The 25,875-nt window shown below is 44.0% G+C and overlaps 1 protein-coding gene and 1 long non-coding RNA gene across 2 annotated transcripts in view; one reads left to right on the top strand and one right to left on the bottom strand.

Annotated features, from left to right (window-relative positions):
• LOC134473506 (uncharacterized) overlaps positions 1-25,875 on the top strand; it is a 56,855-nt gene that overhangs the window by 16,522 nt on the left and 14,458 nt on the right. The gene's annotated exons all lie outside the window — the stretch shown is intronic.
• LOC100722388 (abasic site processing protein HMCES-like) overlaps positions 19,350-25,875 on the bottom strand; it is a 54,160-nt gene continuing 47,634 nt past the window's right edge. Inside the window, exons 5-7 of the mRNA XM_063237962.1 lie at positions 22,144-23,733; positions 21,790-21,861; positions 19,350-19,484 (exon numbers count right to left, since the gene is read on the bottom strand). Of these exons, the coding sequence (XP_063094032.1) occupies positions 21,849-21,861; positions 22,144-23,733 (1,603 nt within the window). The 3' untranslated portion in view covers positions 19,350-19,484; positions 21,790-21,848. The remainder of the gene's footprint in view (positions 19,485-21,789; positions 21,862-22,143; positions 23,734-25,875) is intronic.

Raw genomic sequence — 25,875 nt, 5'->3', positions numbered from 1 at the left:
AAGATTCTGGAGGGTAAAGTATAGCTTTGTTCATGTTAAGTCACAGACACCACCCAGGAAGGGATTTAGGTAACTCAGTAAATACTGAATTATTGAATCATCTCATTTACATTGCTGTTGCAAAAAAAATTAGACATTCAGCATTGTGGCTACCACAGTAGGAATGGGGAAAGGTTAAAGAACTGGAGAGGAAAGTTAATATAGTGTGGCAGAAAGACCAGGGAGACAACATTTTGGCTTTCATTGTCATTATTGATCTACCCGTCTTTACTCAAGCAAACTTAACTTTATAAGGACCACAGTTTCCTTATTTATCAATTAAGCAAGGTGACCCAGGTCAGTGAGTTTGTGCTTTTCCTGGAATTCTAGGCCCTCAGAAGTACCTTTGGAGATGGAAGTATGAGGGTATAAATGAGTCACAGGTTGTGCACTGTGTGCCACACTGTATCGTCTTAGCAGTGAGTGATAGTCTCCTGTCAGACAGAAATAAGAGTCTTGGGCTTACTGTTTCCAAGAGCCAAGCTACCTGGGATCTCATTGTTGCTGTCTAGGCCTTTGGGTCATTGATTGTAATATCACACATATTCTGTGGTCATTTATCCTGTAAATTATGCCAAATTTGCTAAGTCACCAAATTTGACATTTTTAAAAAAATCTCTTGGTTATATAGTTATTTGTATTCCTTGTAAATTCAAGCTTTGAACTAGTTGCATGATAATTTGAGCACATACTTATACATACGGTAGCAGTACCTGTTTTCTTATATCTTTCCTGTATATCAAAATTTGGTCATTTTTTAGCAATATTAGATTTTAATGTGATAAAATAAATTTTGACGTTTCCAATGATTTTTAACATTGTCACTAGGGCTTCTCTAATCCTTTTTTTTCTTATAGTGTTAGTCTGTTTGGCTTTATTTGATACTCAGTATTAAACTTCTTAGAGCCAGGAGTGATGGCGTACACCTGTAATATCAGCCATGGGGAGGCTGATTAAATAAAGGATTGCCATAAATTCAAGACCAGGCCCAACTACATAGTGAGTTTAGGGCCAGTCTGAACTACATAGTGAGACTGTGTTTAAAAAATACACACACAAAATAAAATTAGTTTCTTTATTCCATTATTGAAAACCAAATGGAGTAGAATGAATAAAATCTTTGAGGTTTTTTTTTTTTTTTTTTAAAATGATCCTGGGGATTGAAGTAGACATTTCACAGGGACCTAATATCTCCAGTGCTTTTTCATAATTTTTAAAATTGAGTTCTCATCTTAGTACTTACATACTTTTTTTTTAAAGGGGAATATTATAAAGAAATTTAAAAAACTAACACTGTAGTCAAGACTGCAGATAAACTTCTGGATCAAAATTAAACTGACTTGGCCAGGGATTTAGCTTAGTTACACAGTGCCTGCCTGGAAAGTACAAGGTCCTGAGTTCAATTCCTGGTACAATAAATAAATAAATAAATAAATATAGAGATTGGTTTGTCTCTTCATTTAGCATGTTTTTAAAAATATTTGTTTTCTCTTCATTTAGTATAAATAAACATGCCTTATTTTGGGCTCTGGAGATGCACGGCTAAAGGGCACTGGAAGAATTCATCTCTGCTCTTTACTGGGAGAAGGGTTAGTGCTTGGTGTCCACAAAGTATTTCTAGTGCAATATGATTCCTGGATAACTCTCTCATGGTGTGAAGACTTAGCTTTGAAACATTCTAATTTACTGTAACCCTCCTGGTTATTATAATGTCTAAATCAACAATTGTTTGATTTTCCACAAAGGTTTTAAATTATACATAGCCCACTCCCAATATAAATATAAAGCATGAGAACACCTTGTTACCTGCCAGCAAGGCTCTCCCTCTCCTCGGCCTCCAATGCACTGCCTATCTCCTGAAAGGGCTTGCCCTTGGCTAATCTTGCGGGAAGGGACAAAACCAGGACTCTGTTCCAAACTCAGGGCCTAGCCACACAGCCTCCTGTGTCCCAGCCTCAGTTTCCCACTTGTGGAAGCACTGGGGCTGAGGTTGGGGATCGAGATGTTGCTTATTGTGCCCTTTGGCACAGCTGAGAAGGTGGCACGCCCTCTTTCTGTCCCCTGAGGATCAGGGTGGCTTGTGCTGGGCCTGCTCCAGGTTGGGGATGCGGGGATGACACGGGCTGCTCTGTAGCTGCGTGGCTGCATGGGCTGTGGCTCCAGTGGGAACCAGGAAAGGCTTGCTCTTCTGATCTGGTTTTGAAACTGGAGACCGGCTGGGGATTTAGCTCAGCGGCATAAGCGCCTGCCTTGCAAGCAGGCAGTCGTGAGTTCGATCCCTGGTACCGATAAAAACGAAAAAGACCAAAAAAAAAAAAAAAAAAAAAAAAAGTGAAACTGGAGACCGGAGGTGACCTGAGGGCTGTGGCCAAGTGGACCTACTGCCACTCACATGCCAGCCACCCAGATCCCCAGCTGCTGTCCCTGCCCAGGTGTGGACAATGGTGAGGACATTCCCCAGGAGACACTGATTGGGATCTATGAGCGAATCCAGCAGCAGGAGCGGAAGACAAATGAGGACCACATGTCTCAGCTGCCCCCAGAAGGTGAAGAAGCTGATCGTGGGGAAGAAGCCCATACATGCTTGGCCCTCAGGCATGGGGCCGCCTGCCCATCATTCTGGCCTCTGGCAGGCAGAGCTGGCGGGGGGACTCCCAGGCATTCAAAGCAGTGCCTGCAGGCTTGAAGAATCCTGGCTGTTTGCTCGGGTTGCACTTGAGGCCCTCAGGTCCTTAGTGATGGCCCAACTCTGCTAACTCTAGGCTCTTTCCTTAGTGATCTGAGCCCCCTGTCCCTGACAGGGCACTACAGTGAGCTTTACACCTTGGCCACTCCCTGGTATCCAGGCTGGTGGAGCTGAGGACCTGGCGCCCTGGCTGGGCATTGCTGTGCCCATCCCCAATGTCCCAAGGTGATTGTGGACATTAACATCGGTCCCTGTGCTGTTTCCCATAGATCAGATCACTGTATCACCGGCTTGGCTTGTGAGTACCTCTCTGCTTCTCCTTCTGGCCACTGACCACCCACCCTGGGGAGCCTCCATGTGTCCTGACGTGTCCCTAGCCAGTTCCCCGTGCTCTGGGAGCCAGACTTCTGGCTGCTGAGTTCATGAGTGACCAGCATTTTCTGCTTCGTGGTTCCCTGGACTGACCTCTGGCATCCCTGAGACCACAGCCACAAGGGTCAGGCTTGTGGCGGAGACACAACTTTCAGCCCTTGGGGTGGCCTCTGTGGGCGTCCACACCATCGCAACAGCCTGCTCTTGGCCTTGAGACCCAGGGTCTATTTCTCCTAGCTCTGTCTCCATCATGCTACTTGTGACTGCTGCCTGCTCTGTGACCCCAGAGTGACCCCCACTAGCCTGGCAGATTGAGGCATGTCCCCATCTCTGTCCCCATCCGTGGTGCCCCAGCAAAACATCCAGATCCCCTCCAGTCCTCTTCCGTCCTACTTCTGCCTTCACACTTCCATTCTCAGGCACCAGGGTACACCAGTCCCCTTTGCCCTGTCTCCTAACAGTAGGTCTGTGTCCTTTGAGAGCCAAGGTGCTCCCCAAGGCAGGCCCAGGCCTTCCTGATGGGTCCCCTAGTGCAGGGGCCCCATCTGGCAGGTTGGCTGCAGGTTTCAGGGCAGCACCACTGCAGTGACAGTAGGGTGCCTGAGCCTGGTGAGCTTCTCAGAAGGGGCCTGCTGCTCTCAGCCCCCAGCCAATTGCTGTGGCTCCTAGGGACAGTGTGTTCTGATTGGCTCACATGAGTCCTGCCCCCTGGACCAGAGGAGGACCAGAGATTTCTCTCCTGCAAACAAAACTGAGGGCTGTGAGGGTCTCAGGTGCAGGCATGGCAACTGTTCCCCAGCCCAGGGAAGACTCATGCTGGGCCTGTGCGTGATCTGGCTTCTCTCCAGGGTTAGTTCTTTAAAGAGCAAGGGCCCTTACAGCCCGTCCAGGAGGACTGGCACTTCCTGCTTGACAGGGCCCTAAGGGGGCCATGCACAGCCATGGCAGCATCTCTTTGCTGTACCATGGGGCTGAGGTGCCAGCTGGGATGACACTGAGACTCAGATGGATAGGAAGCACTGTCCCCAGCGTAGTGTCTGCCCAGATCAGCTGAGCCCAGACTGCTGGCCTCTGGGCCTGATCAAGGTTCCCAACCCACTATGTCCAGTGTGAGTTCATGTCCTCTAAAATCAAAGAATGCATTTTAGGAACAACAGAGGTTAAGAGTAGAATATATTTATTGAGAGAAAGCAAGCTTCTGTCTGAGAGAGAGACAAAAGGGGTCCCAAGCGGGTTGCCAGGGACTCTATTTTTTCTAAAGACTCTTCGAGTAAAATCACTGCATTAAAAAGAGTTTAACATAGGGAAACTGGGTACTCACAAGGCAGATGGGCATAAGGTGGTACAAAACTATGACTAACCAATAAGATGAATAGTTCAGGTAAAATTGATTAAACTGGGGACAAAAGGGGAAGGGAATCACTTAGAATGCAGGAATTCTTAGAGAGCAGTGAATCTTCCCCAAAGGTTTGGAATGTCACTCCTTACTCCCTCAGGGTGCTAGGGAACTCTTTAGAACTTCACTCCTTAGGATATGGATGTATTTGTATGGTCTTTTATCTTGAGGCTTGGCCCACAGCAGGAGGTGCTTGTCTTCCCCTTAGTTGCAAGGTATCTGAGCTTCTGCACTGGCTCCTTTGAGGACCTAGCCCTGTCTCACTTCCTGTAGTATTTCTAACTAACTCAGCTGCTTATAACAGTCCCCTCTCTGAAGAAGTAACCAGAACTGCCATGAGGGTGTCATGGGTGATGACCGATCTGGCTTCTTCAGGCTGAAGAGGGTTGTAGTGGTGACCAGCAGTCAGAGATACTTCTGCAGAGATCCTGTCTAGAGGCCCCCAATAGATACCAGGCATTTTCATCTTGGGTAGACATATAGCTCTAAGTCTGGAGGAGACAAAGACAAAGAAACAGTTGAGTATGTATGGGCCAAAGAATAAAACCAGTAGAACAATTATGAGTATAGGTAACAAAGATTTCCACCAATAGGAACTAGTAATAGATTTCCATAAGAAGGAGAAAGACAAGGTCCAGGAGTCTTAAGAATCTTACATATTGTTAATTTGGTATCTAATGTCTTGAATAGCTACTGAGATATTAGCAGAAGAGTCAGGAGTATATATACACAGCATTCAGTTTTTACAATGGCACGAATGCCTCTGTGTGCTGCTGTTAGAATGTCTAATGTCATCTGAGTTTGAAGGACAGCCTGTCTCATTATTTTTTTTTTTTCCTTATTTAAGAGGGACCAGCAGCAGTGTCATTTAAGGCCCACTCGGTATAGTTAGTCAAGGCCTCAGTACATTGCATGATGTCTTCTAATCCTAGGGAAGGGATAAACACAGAGGCCAAATGATCATACCAGTGGAACACACTTCTGTACCTTCGATGTTGTACGTGGGTAAATTTGCCGGTTTTTCGACATTTTTGATACTCCTGCCTTGTAACCATGCAAATCCTAGTGTGCATCTGCCTATCCATCCAGAGCCCAGGCAGGTTCACAGATAGGCTCCACCAGACCAATGAGTGCCATTCGGGGCTCCCCATTTGATTCCAGGGCCATTAAACCAGTCTGTTGCAAACCAGTCATTAGCCTGAAAAGTTACTTGTGTGTCCACATTGTTCAAGGGCTGTCCACCCCAGGTGGGTAGTGGCATTAGGCCAACCAGAATAAAAGTGGTGTTTTTGTTCCCAACATAAGGGGGATTTTCTACTGAGATATCCTATGGTGGGAGTTAATCATAGATACTCATCCCATGTTTGAAAATAGCCATATTGATATCTATGGTTGTTGGCCCTTAGGATAGGACATTTCTTTTTATCTACCAGGGGCCTTACAGGCCTGTAGAGAGGCTCCAGTGGCATTATAAGAAAAAAATCTGATTATGTCCAGGATCATTAACAATGTAATTTACAGGATCATTAAGAATATAATATTCAGAGGCCATTTTATTACTATGCAATTGTGGGCTGAACTATGAATACTGAACTTCTTTGTTATCTCATTACTATAGTCCTGTAATTTATTCCAATCACATCCTTGAAGTGGAGACACCCACCAAGGAAGTCCTGATGTACTGGACAAGGGCAGTGAGCCACATATCCTGCAAGAGTTGTGTTGTAATGATTTTGCATATGCTTGTGCCCACATTAAAAAGGAGTTGCATCCTCCTTTCAGTGGTGAAGGGAACAGTAAAAGGGCTAATAGTAGCCTTACTTACCTGAAGTCTTTGTTTTCTCCTTGAAGAGGAATCTTAGGTCTTCTGTGGGTTCACAGGAGTATGTGGGTGGTTGTTCACATCCAGTGATAGTCTCAAGTTTCCAGGGTTTGTGTCAGGTGTGATGCATCCGAGTGTCCAGGCCTATTGTCTTCAGCATGGAAGAAGTCGACAGGATCACAGTGTAAGGTCCTTCCCAATGGCTGATGAGGGAGGGGATTTTACCAGTACTAAATCTCCAAGGTGGAAGATAGGTTTTCCTTTCTCTGTAGGCTGAGCTTCTGTAAGCTCTTGAAGAGTTTGTTGGAGTTTATCCAATGAGGTGATGTCTTTTTATAAGGCATCTGTTTCTCTGACAAAGAGAAAATCATCAGTGAGGAAAGGGCACCCATAAGGCATTTCAGGCGGACTGAGGCCTAGGTTTTGAGGTGCATTTGTTATTTTGATAAGAGGTAAAGGTAGGATGAATCTGAACCCTGGTGGGGCCTTGGGCTGAGAGGGCAGTCTGACATCCAGTGGTCACCTTTGCAGTCAGGGCATGGCCCAGGGGGCTTTTGAGTGCAGTCCCTCTTAAGGTCACTTGGCTTGTGGCAGTGATGGCAGGTGAATGTCATTGTTGAGCTCTTCTTGGAGACCTGAGAATCAGACTTAGGGTCTGTTTCTCTTAATGCTGTGCAAAAGCAGCTGCTTTTTCTCAGTCTCTTTGTTTTCTCTCTTTGACCTCCCTCTCACAGTTATAAAATACTGAGGAGGCAACTTTTACTAAAGTATCAAGTGAGCTGGGGATTTAGCTCAGTGGCAAAATCACTTGCCTGGCCAATGTGTGGTTGTGTTTGATCCACAAACTCCAACACACACAAAATCAATGAATAAATAAAGTATCAAGTGGAGTATCTGGAGGAAAAGCCATCTTTTGTAGCTTTTTTCTAATAGCTGAGGCTGACTGTGTAATAAACTTATCTTTAAGGATAATTTGTCCCTCTATTGAATCAGAATCTAAAGAAGTATGCTTTATCAATGCCTCTCATAATCCATCTAAGGAGGCAGAAAATTGTTCCTTCTTTTCTTGTTGAATAACTGATAACTTAAAATAATTGAATGGTTTAGTTCTCACTCTTCTTCAGCCTTCAAGAATGAAATATTTTCTAATCCAATCACCCACCTGGTTGTGGGCCAAGTAAGAGTCTTGCATAGGGACTGTTTGTGATCCAGTGGGAACACAGCTTTTGCAAACTCCAACTGCACTGTGTCGCTGGGCCAAGACAAAATAAATCAGTGCTGCTTTTTTTAAAATAAAAACACGTCTTGTCCATTTTTGAACTCGAGTTTGGGCTTTGGGGGCTCGTTTGTGGATTACAAGATTTAATGGCATATTTTTATTATTTTATTCTTGCACAAGTTAAATTTAAACTAGTTGCTAAAGTTATTTCCCTTTATCTTCTGGCCTTCTAAAATTGACAATATGGTATTCATATCCAAAGGCAATAGCAGCCTGTAATGCTGCGTGTCTCTCACTAGAAGTGAATGTCTGATTTAAGAGTAACACTACATCTTTCCAACCTACTTCATATGCCTGAGTAAGTCCTCTAAGGACCTGAATGTACTTGTCAGGCTCATCTGAAAATTTGCCAAGATCTAATTTTATTTGTCTTGGGTCACCAAGAGAGAAAGGTACATGAACTCTGGAAGTTCCAGATCATCCATGTACTCCCTGCAAAGGATACTGCCCTTGAGGAGCTTGCTTAAACTCAGCTAAGGATGGGTATAGTCCTGGAGAAGCCTGGATTACAGCTGGCCTAGAAGCTTTATCCTTAAGGCTGGAAGGGCAGGTGGGGGAAACCTTAGGTTCAGTAAAAAAAGGGGGGGGGGATTTGATTAAGGCTATTTTGTCCTCAGGTTCTAAAGGTTCAGGAGGTGCAATTTTCTGCTCTTGGGGAGAAGATGCCTTAAGGGCCCGAAGTGCTGAGTTTTCCTGTGGCTAACATTTACATTTAGAGTATAAATAAGAAATATTTCTCAATGCATAGAAAGTCTGAATGTAGGACAACACTGACCATTTTTCCTGCTTGTCATGGTATGTCTCTGGTTGTAAAAGAGGATCATAATTAATACTTACCTCTGTATTCCACTAAGGCTCTAGGGGGTAGGTAGGCCACACACTCATGCAGAGAAATACCAATTGGATCTTTTTCAACATGGAAGGCTTGAACATCTAGTGCCTAAGAATGTGTTCCAAAGGAGAAGGGGCTTTGGCATTTTGTTGTCCATGTCTATAAAGTAAAAGCAAGGCATAAGTATGAAACCTTTTCTGTACCCAGGCATTGAACTAAGTACCGTTTGATGAGCTATGAGTGATATTGAGCTATCTAGTTAATGCATAAAATGAGTTAAAATAAGATGTCCTTTTTTTTCCTATTTGATAGATGTTCCCCATGTGTCTCTTGGGTTGAAACTGCTCCAGGGCAGGTGAATGCCCTCTGGAGAGAATGGACGATAGATTCTGTCAGCTTATCCACCCTGGACCTGGCACACAATCCTATATTGCTAGATAGCTCGTGAGTTTTGTTTCCATAAAGAATGTTTAATGAAGGAAGCATGACTTTGTAAGCATGTATTATAAGGGAGCATACATTAAAAGTTGAATTGGTGGTAGAGTACTTTTCAGGTTTTTTAGAGTAACTCTCCTCTAGAGATAGATAGAACAACTGACTGGAGGAGCCTTACTCCTTAATCTGGGCAAGAGTCTCCAGACATTTGTTTCTCACTTATCTAGGTAACCTTTCTTCGTAACAGGACAAGGTTATACTTCATTTAGATTTCTGTATCTTTGAAGCTCACAGGTTAAATTTATAAATTATCATCTAGCAGTCACATTTTAAGTTAGAAAGAGGCACATCAGTCTTCTAGTCACACAAAATATCCTAGTTACATTTTTAAAAATTTTATTTAAAGACAAAAGAAAAAACTTTTATTTAAAGAGAAAAGAAAAAAACTGAAAGAGTCCAAGTAACACCGAATTTCAAAAAAATAGAAATCACTAGATAATAGATTACACATTGTCATCTTAGAAATAATTGCTCAAGTCTATTTACTTTTAATTAACATAGGTAAATCATTTCCCTAGTAGCTGCTATGGAATGTAAGCAATCATTGCAAGCTACCTCAGTATAATCTCTGAAGGGACGGGTAGTTTAAGTGATCTGAAGATCTATTGAAAAGTTTAGAATGTTTTTAGTCTACTAGCAGAGAAATAATAATGATAGAAAAGAGGAGATTTTAAATGGTCATGAGCAAATGTCCATTGAGGAAATGTTGGGTGACAACCAGGGTGTTACTCTGGCCAGGAACCCTCAGTTCTCAGTTTCTATTGCCTCAGATAACCAGACATCAGTCTCCAAAAAGGAATCCAGCTGCCTGTCTGGTCAACATTCTGTTGACTCCATTGGCCACTGGCTTCCATGGGGATTCACCAAACAGATGCTGGGGAAAGCTAGCCTCTGATTTTGAGGGTGGCAGTCGCTATAAGGATAATTAGCTGGCACAGTGACCACTGTGTGTCAAAATTCTATGAGGGATAATTAAAAGACTGAGCAAGATCATTACCTACTTCTTTATCAATTTATAATAAAGGTTTTTAAGTCCATAATTTGAGAGGTTGGAAAGTCTCCTTATTCTAAATAGGTTTAGGTCCCCTATGTGTGCTGCTTTTAAGGATAGCTGCTTCCATTGCCACATGGAAACTGGTTCTCCCCACTGTGTCTTGGGTTTAATTTCCAAAGGAGATTTGCCCAGAACACTGAGCTGGGACACAGCTTTCATGTGTATTCTCCTGAATAGGCACAATTCTGATGTCTCATCTGATTCAGAGATGGAGTATGTGTCCCTCATCTAAGATGACTTCCCTGTCCTTGGCATTAGCAAATGCTCATTTTCTATGGGCTTAACTCAGAAGGAAAAGGTTGGAATAATCTAGAGTTTCTCCCACTTTTATATGCCTTTATTAGGAAAATGTAAAGTGGCAAGAGAGTAAGAGGTAAAGTGAAACAAAGGAAACTGAAGCAGAACAGGCTTGACATTCCTCTGGAGGATAAAGGAGGATCAGAGCCAGTCTGTCTCAGTGAAACCTGTCCTTCAAGTCCGGAAGCATGGCCACCAGCCTAGTGCATCTTAAATGGTGGAACGAGTCCCATGTTTTATTGTAGGCATGTAAGTTTTCTAAGTCTGAACTAGATTTCATTTAAGAGAACCATTTAATAGAAATTTATATTAAAGACTGTTGAGGGTGTTCTATTATCATCTGTGGTGCTATTGTCTAAATATAGTTAAGCAAGGAATACCAGTAACTTTAGCAACTAATATAACATGTGAAAGAATAAAATAATAAAAATATGCCATTAAATCTTGTAATCCACAAACAAGCCCCCCAAAGCCTAAACTCAAGTTCAAAAATGGGCAAGACATGTTTTTATTTTCAAAAAGCAGCGCTGATTTATTTTATCCTGGGCCCTGTAACACAGTGCAGTTGGAATTTGCAAAAGCTGTGTGTCCTCCTTAAAGCTTTCTAGCCTCTTGTAGAGAGCAGAGTTTACAAAGTAAAGGGGTTATGGGGGTGGATCAGGAAATCTGCTAAGGAAATGTTTTCCTTAGCAGAGGACAGAGTAGTCTAGCATTAGTTAATTCTTTGTCAGCTGATTTTAGCACCACATCTGTTATTAGTAGAGGGCAACAATGGTTAACATATCAATTAGGTTAGGTTCCCGGGATTTACAATTTTTTACAGAAGGGAGCATTGATTAACATATCAGTTAGGTCACCCAGAGGGGGGGAATTGCATACAAAACAGTAGGTGGCGTTACAGGTACTTTGGCTTAATACAAACATAACAAAGCTCTTTTAGCTAGTGTACAGCTTTCCCCACTGATTTTAGTCAGTGCACCAAATCATTGGCTCATGGGTTTTCAGACATAGGTACTTGTTTATAACCTTGCGTCTTTAAAATCATAAGCTGTATAATTTGAACCTTGGACATAGTTTACTAATCTGTGTATAATACAAGGCCCAATAGGAAGATTAACAAATTTCTTGCAGCTGTCATTATTAAAGCTGTTAACCAAAAGGAGAAAGAAAACCAACATTTAAATTCACTGTTTTGTCACATAATTAACAATTTTTTAAAAGCCAGATAGAGGCCTCCTTGGGGTCTCCATAAGGGAGAACATAAGATTATTAGTTACATTTGGCAATCCTGAGCTTTAAAGAGTCCTTGGAGGGAATGGCAGTCCACTTATCTGTAGGTTGATCACCTTTGGAAGCCAGGACCTGCTTGAAGTGGGAATGATGCATCGAGGTAGGCTTTCTGGCTACTTTGATAGCAGTTGGAGTGCTGAGGACTACAATGTAGGGACCTTTTCAATGGCTCAAGAGATCCATGGTGAATCCTGTTGATGAGCACCGGCGACTCAGGCTCTACAGCAGGGTGTTTGTCCTCTCAGTGGGCTGCAGGTGGAGGATGGTGTTGTTAAAATAACCGGTGGGTGGAAATCAGAACTCCCTGAAGAGTTTGGGGAGACTTAATAAGATCTTGATTAGCTAAATCAGCTAATTTTTCCTCAGAAATCTTAGGTATAAGAAGAGTTCTCTCATATAAAGCCTCAAAAGGGGAAATATCAGTAACATAGAGGGTACATTGCGCATGCAAGAGGTCAAAAAAGGAAGGAGACTCCCTGGTTCTCACCAGTTTCTAAGGCCATTAGTAATTACCATCTTTAATGTCTGGTTTATCTTTTCTACTTGTCTTGAACTTTGAAGGCAGTAAGTACAATGGAGTTTCCAATTGATCTGCAAGGCTTTGGTTTTTGAGTTATCTGGGCCATAAAAACCAGGCCATTCTCAGACCCGATGGATAAGGGGAGGCCAAATTGTGGGACAACCTCACATAAGAGCTTTTTGACTATCACAGCTAACTCAGATTTTGTAGAAGAAGCTTTTATCCATCCAGTGAAACTATCAACCATTACAAGTAAATACTCATATCATTGAAGTCCAGGCTTCCCCATTTCTGTAAAGTCTACCTTCCAGTGTTCTCTAGGCATAGTCCCACTTAGTGAGTGGCTGCTTTGGGTTCACCAAATGGCACTGAGGGCATCTGAGGCTCACAGGCTGGGCAAGCTTTGATATTAGTCCCCAAATGCAAGTCTTTTCAAGTGCAAATAGGCTCTGACAAAGTAGGTGGGAATGCAGTAATGTCAGGGCTATCTCAAATCCCCACTGATTCTACAGCTGCCTTGTGGGTGGTAGCATCTGCCAAATTATTTCCTCATATAACAAGGCCATCTCCTGCTCAATGGGCTCTACAGCGGATAATAGCCACTCTTCCTGGCATCCAGATGGCAGCCAACAAGTCCAAAATTTGGGAAACATTTTTAATCTTTTGGCCCCAGAAGACAATAAGCACCATTCTTTATAAATGGTCCCATGAACATGGGCAGTAACAAATGCATACTGACAACTTGAGGTCTCACTGAGGGCAATGAGTTCAGCCTGTTGGGCCAATGTTTTTGGCTCCAGGCTTGGTTCCCATAGAATCTGCGAGTCTGTAGTAATGGCTGCTCCCACGACCCACTTACCTGGATAAATTTAACTGCTTCCATCGGAGAAATACAAAGGAACTCTGAATAGTGGCTCATCTGTCAAGTCTGGTCCCCAATACAGATGTGGAGGGGCAAGGAGGGGCATCATCAGGCAGCAGAGTAGCAGGGTTTGAAGCCGCTGTCCCTTGAAACTGATGGTAGTCAGATCTAGAAGTAATGCCTGATAATGCATGACTTGGGAGTTCGGCAGCCATTGGTCCGGTGGAGGCTTGATGAGAGTCTCCAGCGAATAGGAGGAGACAATTAAGAATTTTGGTCCACAAGTCAGTTTTTGTGTCTCCTCTATCAGGATGACTACCGAGGAAAACACCCACAGACAAGGTGGCCATCTGGCTGCCACATAATCAAGTCTCTTGGAAAGATAGGCAACAGGCCTCTGCCAGGGTCCCAAACTCTGCATCAGTCCTATGGCTCCTAGAAATTTTTGCACTTGGTTTTTAGTCACAGGCACTGGAATCTGTTGGATGGCTTGCATCTGCTGGGAGGAAAGAGTCATTTATTTTTATTTTTTTATGGAAAGTCCAACAACCAATGCAGTTTTTCTGCCCAGCAGAAACCTCTTAAGCCTGGTCTTTAGGGTCCTCCCGGTTGTCAAATATCTTTTAAGCAACCTCTGATAACTGATTGAAGGGCATTTCCTCAAATCTCTCAAACTTTTGCAATTTTTGCTTAATATCAGTGGCCGACTGGGTTACAAAGGCAATATTAATGGCCCTTGCATTTTTAGCCACGACTGGTGTATAAATGTGATAGGGCTTTTGCACTCTTTTCAAAAAACCCCGAGGGAGACTAATAAGTCTCTGTTGAGCCAATTGCCTCACCTCTGCTCTCTTGGGCAAATTGGTGGGTTTTCTGGGGTGCCCTAATGGCTACTGAGAAGAACTGGCGATACCGATAAGGAACCTCCTCATCTCTGGTTGTCCAATTAGGGTGGGACAAAAGGAAAACATGGTTTTGGCATTCTGGATCAGAGGCAGGTTTTATCCGGATGGCACACTGCTTTTTTTTTGTCCCAGGGTGGGCCATTTCCCACATGGCAGGCCACTGTTTTACTGAAATTACATACTTAACAAAAAAAAAAAAAAGGCCTTTTCATAGGTAACAAAAGTAATTGTGCGGCATAGTCTCCCAGATATCCACAGCACATGCAAGAACTTGTATTTTATCTCTATAATCACCAGTCACATTGGGCACAATAGTTATTGTTTTATTTTTATTTATTTATTTTTAAATTCTATTTAAGGAGAAAAGAAAAAAAAAGCAGAGAAAGGGTACAAGTTATACAGATTTGCAGAAAAAAAATGAACAGTAGGAAATCACTAGTTAATGGATTACATATTGTCATCTTAGAAATAATTGTTCAAGTCACAAAATTAAAGCTTGTAAAGTGGACATTCCATCAATGATACTGCAAACAGTTCTGTTCAATGATCCAATAAAACTCTGATATCATTTTCTATCTTATACACTTAAATATACATGCAATTATATACTTTAGAGCACTTTCTTTTCCTCTCTTTTGTACAATTTGGGTTTCATTGCTCCCAAGGTTCTTATTACTTTTTTGGAAGAGAGTAAAACCAAATGGGACATAACAGAACACAATCGGTCAAGTCAAAAGGGTGGACATAATAGATAATGTGAAAACATAATACAAGGTGATCAACAATGGTTACCATAATGCCTCCCGCTATCTCTAATAGAATTGCCTATATCATTAGTTATAATACAATTGAACAAAACAGTAAAGAATAAAACCGACAAAACCAAAACATTGGAGACATTGTAGGTCTTCAAAAGTAGATAAAAGTCAATGAGAATGGGCATTATAATGAGTCTCATTATCTTCACAGCTGATGCCTAAATTTTCGAACCTGATACTATCCAGCAAAACAGAATAGGGGAACATCAGTTAAAAACCAGATGGTGAGAGTAATACAGGGCTTTAAATCGAGGTAATGGAAAGTCAAAGTGGGTTACTATAATATATCCTGCTATTTTTTCCTTTAATTAAAAGGATAAAAATAAAAAAGTAAATAATGGAGTGGAGATTGAGATAAAAGAGGGCATAACAACAAAACAGCGCAGATCAAAACATAAACATTTAAGCAGAATAGTGTTTCACCACCAGATAATCCTGACCTAAAAGTAGTTACCATATTGTCTCTTTCCCTGAAATACTTGAGTACAACTTCGTATACTGTAGCATTAAGTATGTCAAAACAATGTAAAACCATTTAAGAGAATGACAGCATTACAGAGTATTTAGAATCAACTAACAGAAAATGAACAATGGTTTCTGTATAATCTCCTTGTCTTTAAAAGGTTTTTGCTTATACTATCATACATAATAAAATCCAGTAAGATACAACCTATTTAGACCATTGGAGACAGAAGGACAAAAGCTAGATGAGACTTCAAAACAAGATGATACTAAATCAGTATTACCTATTAAGATGTCATTTTCTCCAAAATAGCTGTTCCTATCATCCAATCTTCTCTGCCTCATTTCTGTTGAGCTCTTATTCTGTCAGTAGCTGTCAGTTTGTCTTCTTCACTTTGTTCTCTGCTCCATTTGTTGTGGCCTCCACTATTTCTGGATTCTTTGTATTTTTCTTTTTTTAGAATATCCTGTAATACACTCTCTAGAGTTGAATTGGTGGTTGCAAATTCCCCCAGTTCCTCTTTATCCTGGAAGCACCTTGTTTTTCCATCAATTTCCAGGGACAGTTGTGCAGGATATCTCAATCTTGGCTGGAGATTATTATCTTTCAAAGCTTGAATTATTTCCCCCCACGCTCTTCGTGATTTGATGGTTTGTGCAGAGAAATCTGCTGTAATTCTGATGGGTGCTCCCTTGTAAGTGGTCTGTTTCTTGTCTCTGACAGCTTTTAATATTCTGTTCTTGTATTGAATTTCTGGAATTTTTATTATTATATGCCTGGGTGTTGCTCTGTTTGGGTTGTAGGTAGCTGGGGTCCTGTATGCCTCATACATCTGAGTATCTTTACCTTTTGCTAAATTAGGAAAATTCTCCTGGATTATTTCTGTGAGTAGCTTTTGTAGTTCATTTGTTTGTGTCCCTACTTCTTCTTTTATGTTCTTAATCCTTAAGTTATGGATCCTCTTATCATCTTCTTGTCTTTGTATTATTGCTGTTTGTTTCTTTATTATTTTAAAGAAGTTTTTCATTTCATTCTCCCATATTACAAGTCTGCCCTCCAGTTCAGATAGTCTGTCCTTAGTTTCTTTCAAGCTGTTATGCCAGTCTTCTATAGACTTCTTAGTTTCTTGGTAGTCCCTTTGAACCTGCTTCACGTATTCTTTACTTTCCCTGTTATCTCCATCAAACAATTCTCCCCTCTTTTTCTCTTCTTCCATTCCACCATCTGTTTTTTCTTGGGTGGTACTTAGCATTTCTCTAACAATTTTGCATACTTCTAGCTTCAGGTCATTGATAACTTCATTCCTGAATTGGTCTATGAGGCTCTCTATATGGCACTTTATGTCTATTGGTGCGGTGTCTGCTATTGCCTGTTTCTCAGAGTTGGGGGCCGAGGAGCCTTTCTTGTTGCTGCCTCTTCCCATATTCCCTGTTCCTTATATATGCAAGCTTATATGAGAGGCCCAGCTTCTCTCCCTGTCAGCCACAGCCTGATTGAATTGCGCCGGTTAGGTGTTCCCACTCACCTCTGCGCACCAGGCAGCCTACGCGGGGCCCGCCCCTCCCTCCCTCCCTCGGGCTCTGGGATCTGGGTTGGCCCAGCCTACGGGGTCCGCCAGCAGCGTCACGCAGGCCAGGCACTTTTCACCAATCCCGCCCGAGAGGGGAATGTGTGGCTGGAGTCACCACCGCGCCCTGCTCCCGCAGGACTGCTCGGGCCCAGAAAGTCCGCTGGACTCAAACTGTGGTGGAGTGTCAGTTTCTCTCACTGACCTCGCCACAAGTCAGAACATGCCTCCCTGCCCGTCCTGTTTTCGACTCCATTCGCAGACTCCCGTTCTCAGAGTTTCCGTGTGTCTCTCTCCTTCCTGAGCCAATATGGAGGCAGCCAGCCACCGCGCGGTGGGAAACCCAACTCGAGGCTTCCAATGGCGCGGGGTCCAGCAGAGGCTTTTCTGTTCCTGTTTTAGCACCAGGACTGCATTCCAAGTTGGTTTCTCTCAGCCGACTTCGTTCCTGAGTCAGCAGAGCATAACTCCACCTGCTTATGTCTCTTTAGTCCGCACCATACCTGGCTTCTGAGCCTAGTTTTTCAGAGAGCCTCCGGTAGTTGCTGTTATCTGTCCGCCATGTTCTCCCGGAAGAATAGTTATATTTTTTAAATTTAGATGGGCTTTTTCAAGTAGAAGACGAATTTTTTTTTCTGTTTTTTGCAACAATCTTGCAAGACTGAATCTGTTCCTAGTTTAGTCAGCCAGAGGTACAAGCAAGAAACAGTGGTCCATGAATAAATAAATGAATATGCTCATCAGGTGTCTCAGTATTAAAAATCTGGAGAAACAATTTCTACTTTTGATCTGTGTTACTTCTCGATTGCTGGATACACCTATATTTGTTGAAACACTAACATTGTTGGGATGGCAGGTTTTTCCCAAGTAACAGCTACCCAAACCAGTTTCTGAAGGGTCTAGTGTAAAACCAGAGGACTGCAGCTGCACCAGGCAAATGTGTATAGCACTTAGGAAAATCAAAATGGAAATTAATGCTCTTAATTTCATGCCATTGCTATTGAAGCAACAGCAATACAAAATATACAAGACGGGTCACATGACTGAGGGTAGACTTGAAAAGTTTTGTTTGTGCTATTACACAAAACCATGGAAAAAGCAGAAAAAGGCGAAGGTCATTGGCGGACGTAAACATCCCTATTTGGATTTGTGATGGCTCTGCAGTTAGTTGCACTCATTGTGGTCCTGCTCTTGATCTATGTCCCTGGAGCGGTGTCGAGATTCTCTGTGTCTGTGGTCACTGCTCCCGTGGGTCTCATCTCGGTGGTTGTGATCACAATGTGGGGCATAGTGGTCCATGTGTTCACGGGAATAATCTTTTGGCTGCAAGTAGGCAGAGTCTCCACTCTCCTGAGTTTCAGAGTCAAATGTCTCTTGCCTGGAGAGGCCTTGACTCATACTGCTGCGATGCTTGTGATGTGGGGCTGAGGAGGAGGAATGGAGGTGGGATTTTGACAGGTTCCAAGCAAGATTCTTCTTCAGGTTGGGAAGCTGACCAATCAGGAGTGGAGCAATCAGTCACCTGATCACCTGGAGAACCCTGGTAACAAAAGGAACATAACTGGGCTGACCTTGGGCTTAACCAAGGTCAGAGTATAAAGAACTAAGTGGTCATCGTGCAAATACATTCAAGTGTAGTCCTTTGAAAGGATCTAAAATGCTGAAATGAAGTCTAGTGTAGCTCAGTTGCTTAATTCCTTTAATATCCAGTGGCATCAGTACGGTTTGTATTGTGTTATATTGGGCTTTATTAAGTGCCTGAAACAGTACACATAGTAATCAGTTTATTTTATTATTAAGAATAAGTGTGAGTTACTGCTCTATTACATATTCTTTTGTTGAAATACACATGCAAGAGATTTTTCTATACGTGAACATAAACTTTCCTACCTCTGCTTGAACATAGATTAACAAAAACCACAATTAAAATAAAATACATGTGTGACACTTGATGGAACATCACTCCTCCAGGACCTTTACATACACTGTTTAATTCAGTAACCTAGGAGATAAGGTGATCTAAAGGAAAAAAAGACAAAAGATGTGACAGTCACAACAGATTTTAATTATTGCTAGGGTATCCTTACTGTTCTTAAGGCCAGCAAGCCAAGACGTAAGTTCACCTGAATTGTACATGCAGTTTCAGGTGGATCCAGGCCTTGAATGCAGACAGTTTACTGTCTCAAGGACCACACAGTTAGTTTTAAAAGTCTGTAGTATTGGGCTAGGGATTTAGCTCAGTGGCATAAGTGCCTGCTTGACAACTGCAAGTTGTGAGTTTAATCCCTGGGACAAAAAAAAAAAAAAAAAAAAAAAAAAGGTCCATAATATGTTGTATTTGTTGTGCTTTCTTAGATGTACAACATACTGTGAACATTTTTAACTAAGTGACTCATGATGTGAGCCATACTTTCAATACTGTTAAGATACTGGAGCATGCACCAAGCTGGCTGATCTCAGTGGAAGACCTCCAAATGATATAGGGGAGTGAAACTCCTGACCTACTATGTCAGGAGGAGCAAAACACAGTTGACAAAGAATGCTCTAAAGGGGCGATACCAGTTTCCCCAGCACTTCTCCAAAGAGGTGCAAAGCTTAATCAAGGGGATTGTCAACCCTGACCCAAGCATGCGCCCTACCTTGGAGCAAGTAAGGCAGCATCCATGGCTTTAGCTTGAATCTGTCCCTTGTCATCCTCCTCAACTGCTCCCCAAAGCCACAGAAAGGGCAATACTGCACATTATGGCTGGGAAGGGGTACAACCGGCTGAAGGTGAATTCGTGTTCTCTAAAATCAAAGAGTAAATTTTAGGAACAATAGAGGTAAAGAGTAAAATATATTTATTGAGAGAAAGCAAGCTTCTGTCTGAGAGAGACAGGAGGAGTCCCAAGCAGTGGGACTCTGTCTTTCCCAGGGACTTTTATAGAGGAAAATCATGGGATGAGATGGACTTGTGGGCAAAACTGGGAACTCACAAGGCAGATGGGCATAAGGTAGGGCAGAACTATGGTTAACCAATAAGATTAATAGTTCAGGTAAATTCATTAAATTGGGGACAAATGGGGAAGTGAGCCACTTAGAAAGCAGGCATTCTTAGAGAGCAGTGAATCTTCCCTAGGGGGTTGGAATGGTGACTCCTGACTTCTGCGGGGTGCTAAGAAGCTATTTAGAACATCAGTCCTTATGGATGTATTTGTTTGATCTTTTGTCTTGAGGTTTGGCCCACAGCAGGAGGTGCCTGTCTCCCCTTAGCTGCAAGATATCTGAGCTCCTGCACTGGCTCCTTCAGGACCTAGCCCTGTCTCCCTGCCTATAGTATTTCTAGCTAACTCAGCGGCCCGAAACACTACTGCAGGCTTGCTGGGATCTGACAGCACGCAGCTGGGCTTGGAGTGCCTCCACTGTCTTCTCTGCACTGGACACTGCAATAAGACCACAGACCGCAGAGGCCTGCCACAGGTTTAAAGTCAGAGAACTTTTTGTCTTTGTGTTTTGTTTTTCCTGCCTGTGTACATTGTTCTCAGCTTTTGTATTTTTCTCTCTTTTTTGGTCCTGCTTTTTGCTCCTGTTTTATCACTCGTTTTCTAAGGCCTGGTAATCTCCCTTTGTACTTCAGTCTTCTTATCTCTCTTTTATTTTTCTATATTTTCTTGGTATCCCTAATAAATTTTCTCCCTTTAGGGCAAATTGCTCTACTGAGTATATACTTACTGTATATAATATTCTGCTTTGCCTTATAGATGGCTGTGTAACTACAAATCTCATACCTGTGATTAAAGCAGGCATGTCCTTGGTCATAAGAGTTTATCATTTCCTGGCTGTGTTGGTTGCAGTTGTTATAGCTGATTGTACTATGTTAGCCAAAGTGACAGAGTTATTGGCATCAACTGATCTTCTTTGAACACCACCACCTCAGTTGTCTGAGGGGCACAAACAATCCTGTAGTTCTGGACTACAGAACTATAAGAACTGGATGCTGGGCCAAACAGGCAGCAGCCCTTCATTCCTACCGAACTGAGGGAGGCAGGGCTGGGGATGGAGCTCAGTGGCACAGCTCCTGCCTGGCAAACACAAGACCCTGAGTTTGACTCCCAGTACCAAAAAAGAAATTCCATAGTTTCTCGTTTTGAAAAAAAAAAAAAAAAAAAAAAAAAAAAGTTCCTTTAAGAAAAGAAGAGGCAAAATCTTGGGATGACAGAATCCAAAGCCAACTACCCCTACAGAACATCTCTGAAAATAGTCATTTCCTAAAGAGGTCCCAATACTAGTAATAAACTACTGACCATAAGCAATTTACAAGCCTCAAGGCAGAAAACAAGTACAAAGATAGAAAATGAGAAAATGCAGAAGCAAGATGCACCATGACATGTGTTATGTGCATGTTCCAACTTGCCCTGAACACTCTATGGTTCAGATCCTGCCCCAGGTGCTGCAAACACAGACCACAGTTTGGAAGCCACGAATGTCTTCTCTTTACCAAATGTCACTGTTCCCACGGTGGCAAGCAACACCCTCACGTGTGGAGATTTCTCTTGTTCCAAACTCTGTCCCCACCACACGCATGCCTGTGTGCCCTCAAGGCTGGATATGAGTCTCTGTTTACTGACACAAGACTTCAATGGGCTCCTTTCAAAGGCTTGCAGACACAGACTTGGGGACAGCATTCAGAAGACCAGGGTTTGGGTCCATGTCTCTTCATGGGGATGTGTGGGGGTGATGGTAGATGACCCCTTGCTCTTCCCAGAACACACCCTACTGCCAGGCACAATAAGGGAGGTAGTGGTCAGGTGTGGTCAGGTCCATGGTACCCAGGTCTCCCTGCATCCTCATGGGAGGTTGTGGTCAGGTCCATGGTGCCCAGCCCTCCCTGTCCCTGGGGCAGCCTCCCTCAGACAGCAGGATACAAGCCAGGTGACTCTCCCCCCTGCTCCTCCTGTCTCCCTCTCACTGGCTCTCAGCTCCTGGTGCCTGTGCAGCCTTCCCATGCTGTGCACCAACCCCCCCTCTGCTTCTCGCCCACAGGATGCACTAGTGATCTTGACTCCTCCTCTCCCCTCCAGCTCCCTACACAAAGGGCTGCAAGGCAACTCACTGTGGCTTCCACTTGTGTGGCTGACCTCGCTGTCAGGATGACCACGTCCATAGGAGGGATCATGGATCTGCACTACAAAGGCAAGGAGACATGTGTAATGCACGCTCACTGGGAAACACAGCATACAGTGGTGGCTGTGGTCACTCCAGCCTCCTCTGCAGCAGACCCCACTGCAACTCCTCCTACCCACACCTGGCCTCTGCCCACACCTGCCCTTCTCCCTCCCCTCCTCTCCTCCCTACAGTTCTTCCCTGACAGTTGAAAATGATATCGAGACACAGCACATTCTGAGGAAGCAGCCGGACCACTCAGACTCCTTGAGTGACCTCTGGTTCTCTACTGTGCAGTACTTACACTGCGACCACCTTGTGTTTGTGACACTTGCATGTCGATATGGGGCAGCAGCACAGGGCCGTTAGGCAGTCTCTCATGGTTCTCTTGACAGTTTTCCAGCCCCACCTCCTACTGCTGACAGGGGCTGGGGCAGCAGTGAAGGCAGCATTTGGAGTCCCAGGGCTGTGCTGGAAGGACTCACCGGGAGAGGCAGGGTTGGGCTGCCAGTATGACTCAGTAGAGGCACGGCTGGTTTTACAGGACTTGATGGGAACAGCAGGGCTTGGTTGACGGGATGCTTTAGGGGTAGCAGGCCCTGAATGGTAGGACTTGATGGAAGAAGCAGGGCTTGGTTGATGGGATGCTTTAGGGGTAGCAGGTCCTGGATGATAGGACTTGATGGGAGAAGCAGGGCTTGGTTGACGGGATGCTTTAGGGGTAGCAGGTCCTGTATAGTAGGACTTGATGGTAGAAGCAGCGCTTGGTTGACGGGATGCTTTAGGGGTAGCAGGTCCTGGATAGTAGGACTTGATGGAAGAAGCAGGGCTTGGTTGACGGGATGCTTTAGGGGTAGCAGGTCCTGTATAGTAGGACTTGATGGGAGAAGCAGGGCTTGGTTGACGGGATGCTTTAGGGGTAGCAGGCCCTGAATGGTAGGAATTGATGGGAGAAGCAGGGCTTGGTTGACGGGATGCTTTAGGGGTAGCAGGTCCTGTATAGTAGGACTTGATGGGAGAAGCAGGGCTTGGTTGACGGGATGCTTTAGGGGTAGCAGGTTCTGGATGATAGGACTTGATGGGAGAAGCAGGGCCTGGCTGGCCAGAGGTACCAATAAAGTTTGGACCGGGCTGGCAGGATGTGCGAGCAGGGGGAGTCCTGCTGATGTCAGTTGGCAGGGAGACTGTCTTCCTTTGCTGGCCGAGAGGCTTCACCTCGGGGAGGAAGTGGCCAGTGAAGAGGCAGGGCTCACTGGCCCTCCTAGCTGGTGGGGCAGCTACAGGGGGAGGAGATGAAGATAGCAGATTTTTGTACGTGTCATCTTTGTTTGTGGACTGTTCAAACAGATGTTCAGCCTCACGTTTGTGTGTGGGCTTCACCTCAGACCCGAAGTGGAATTTCCGGAGTGCCATGCCCCGTAGTAGCAGGAAGGGCGCCATGTACCGATTGTATTTTCTGTACTTCACTGCATCAATCACCTTCAGCGGGTTGTACCCCTTCCCATCCAAAAAGTCCAGTATTGCCCTTTCTTTGGCTTTGGGGAGCAATTGAGGAGGTCGACAAGGGACAGATTCAAGCCGAAGCCATGGATGCTGCCTTACTTGCTCCAAGGTAGGACGCATGCTTGGGTCAGGGTTGAGAAGACCCTTAATTAAGCTTTGCACCTCTTTGGAGAAGTGCTGGGGAAACTGGTATCGCCCCTTTAGGGCATTCTTCATCAATTCTGTTTTGGTCCCACTAAATGGGCGTACCCCAGCGACCATCTCAAATAAAATTACCCCTAAAGACCAAATGTCCAGTGGTGGGCCTTGGTATTTCTTTTGTAAGAATAACTCTGGGGCAGCATACTGTAGGGTGCATCCACACGCGGTCACCTCCTGGCCAGGAAGGAACCTGAAAGCCAAGCCAAAATCGCTGAGCTTGGGGTGGCCTTCACGGTCCATTAATATGTTCGCCGGTTTCAAGTCCCCATGGATGATGCCGCTGTCATGGCAGTACTGCACAGCCTCCAGGAGTTCTCGGAATATCAGCCGGGCCCTTTCCTCCCCCAGCTTCTGTGTCTCAGCAAACTTGATAAAGCGCTGCAGGTCTTTCCCGCACGCATACTCCAACACCAGGAACATACAGGTACTATTTTCTGACACTTCCAGCAACTGAATGATATTGGGGTGCTGAAGGTCCTTTAGGATGCTGACCTCCCGTATAATAGCAGTAGGCCTCAACTTCTCCTTTTGAAGTACCTTCACAGCTACCAGCATCCCTGTGCTCACATGTTCAGTGAGAACCACCTTGGCAAAGTGACCCGCACCAAGGGGGAAAAGCATGTCATAGTCCTCAAAGAATGTTCCTGTGGACGATGACATGACGTCCAGCAAAGATGTTTCACACGCCACAAAGGATGCCTTGATGGAACTAGACTTTATAAAATCAATTATCAAAATTTCGAATCTCAAATCACCAACTACTCTCCAAACACCACTCCACTTCACCCACAAAGGGTCTCTGGGCTGAAAACCCTACCTTATACAGCTATCTGCTGTGACCTCACAGGGGATCTTGTGAAGTCATGGTGCCAGTGGGCCCAGGCAGAGCTGGTCACCTCCACTTCACCCCTCACACTCTTGGCCATGAGGGTCTTTTGTTTCTAACAGAAAAATGTTACAAAATGTCTTACTAATGTGAGTTATGGAGATTGACACTTGAGTTTTTGAAATTCAAACCTGTAGGATGCTTCAATATCCCTTTTGTTTCTGTTCTGAGAATCTGTTCTCAGCATCTGTAATACCTCTTACATTTAGAGATCCCATGATGTCTACACTCAGCATCTCCAGTTCCTTTTGCTCTTAATTCTTACTGGTGTCAAAGTGATGCTGCAACTTCACTTACATTAGAATAACGTAACGGTCAGTGTATAAAATATGACAAATAAATTAATGCCTGTGCAGCTGACAGCAATTCCCCAAAAACATAGTCATTAGACTTATCCTCAAAATCCTTGGAGAGCAGCGGCAAGCACAGTCACAGAAAGGACACCCAAGAGTTGGAGACACATTTATTTACACCAACGGGCACTGATTGGTACATTCCCAGAATATCAGGCCCTGATCTCTGATGGTCTGGGGCCTGTATAGGATAAGCAAGTGGGGAGTACAGGGGCAAAATGGCTTGTTGATTGGGGCTGGTTTATGCAGTGTGCATCACAGTGACCAGCTAGGCATCACAGTGACCAGCCGTTTCTTAGAGACAGAACTGTTACCTGGACAACTAAGAAACTGCAGTATACTGACTGGGGTGCGGGATATTCTGTTACAGGAGGACAGAAGGAAACAGGTGGACATGTGCTATGTGAATGAAACAGTGAAACAAAACAAAAAGCGCTCTCAACTAAGCATTTTACATCCAGCAAAACTGTCCTTAAAATGAGGGGGAAAACTCAGACATTCCTAGATGCAAGCACTGAAGAATGTCCGTCCTTCCTACTAGGCCTGCCTTGGGTAGAGGAGTCCCTTAGGTTGAAATGGAAGAACCAGCTCTGGTCCCACATGCCTGTGATCCAGCACTCAGGAGGCTGAGTCAAGATGATCACTGTGAGTTCAAGGCCAGCCTGGGCTACAGAGCAAGACCCTGGCTCACAAAGGAGAATTTTTTTGCAGGAACTCAAGTCTGAAGAAAAGTCTGTTAAAGCTGAATAGGTGGACCTTTATGAAAATCAGGCCTGGTTTTGTATTCTACATGTTAGAGGCTCACATATTGAAAAGAAAACAATGCACCCTGTAGTACTGTATTTCCTGAGACACAGTGTGGCATACGTGGAGGAAACTACAAACTCACTCTCCAGATGTGGGGCAGCATCCTGTATATGGCTATGTTTAACTGCCACGGATTCACACCACCCTGGGGTGGCCTTGGGATTTTCAAAGTTATATCCATGGCATCCTCAAAGAAAACATAAATAGCTTTTACACAGGTGACGAGCCCATTGACTCCAAAACGAATGACTCCTGCAGAAGAGCGGGACAGCTGCTGCTGGAGTGG

Source organism: Cavia porcellus, unplaced genomic scaffold (genome assembly GCF_034190915.1).
Source record: "Cavia porcellus strain 051 isolate PalLab524CR breed Dunkin Hartley unplaced genomic scaffold, mCavPor4.1 scaffold_27, whole genome shotgun sequence".
Taxonomy (NCBI): domain Eukaryota; kingdom Metazoa; phylum Chordata; class Mammalia; order Rodentia; family Caviidae; genus Cavia; species Cavia porcellus.
The sequence above is the reverse complement of the archived record's forward strand: the minus strand, read 5'-3'. Positions and strand labels throughout refer to the sequence as shown.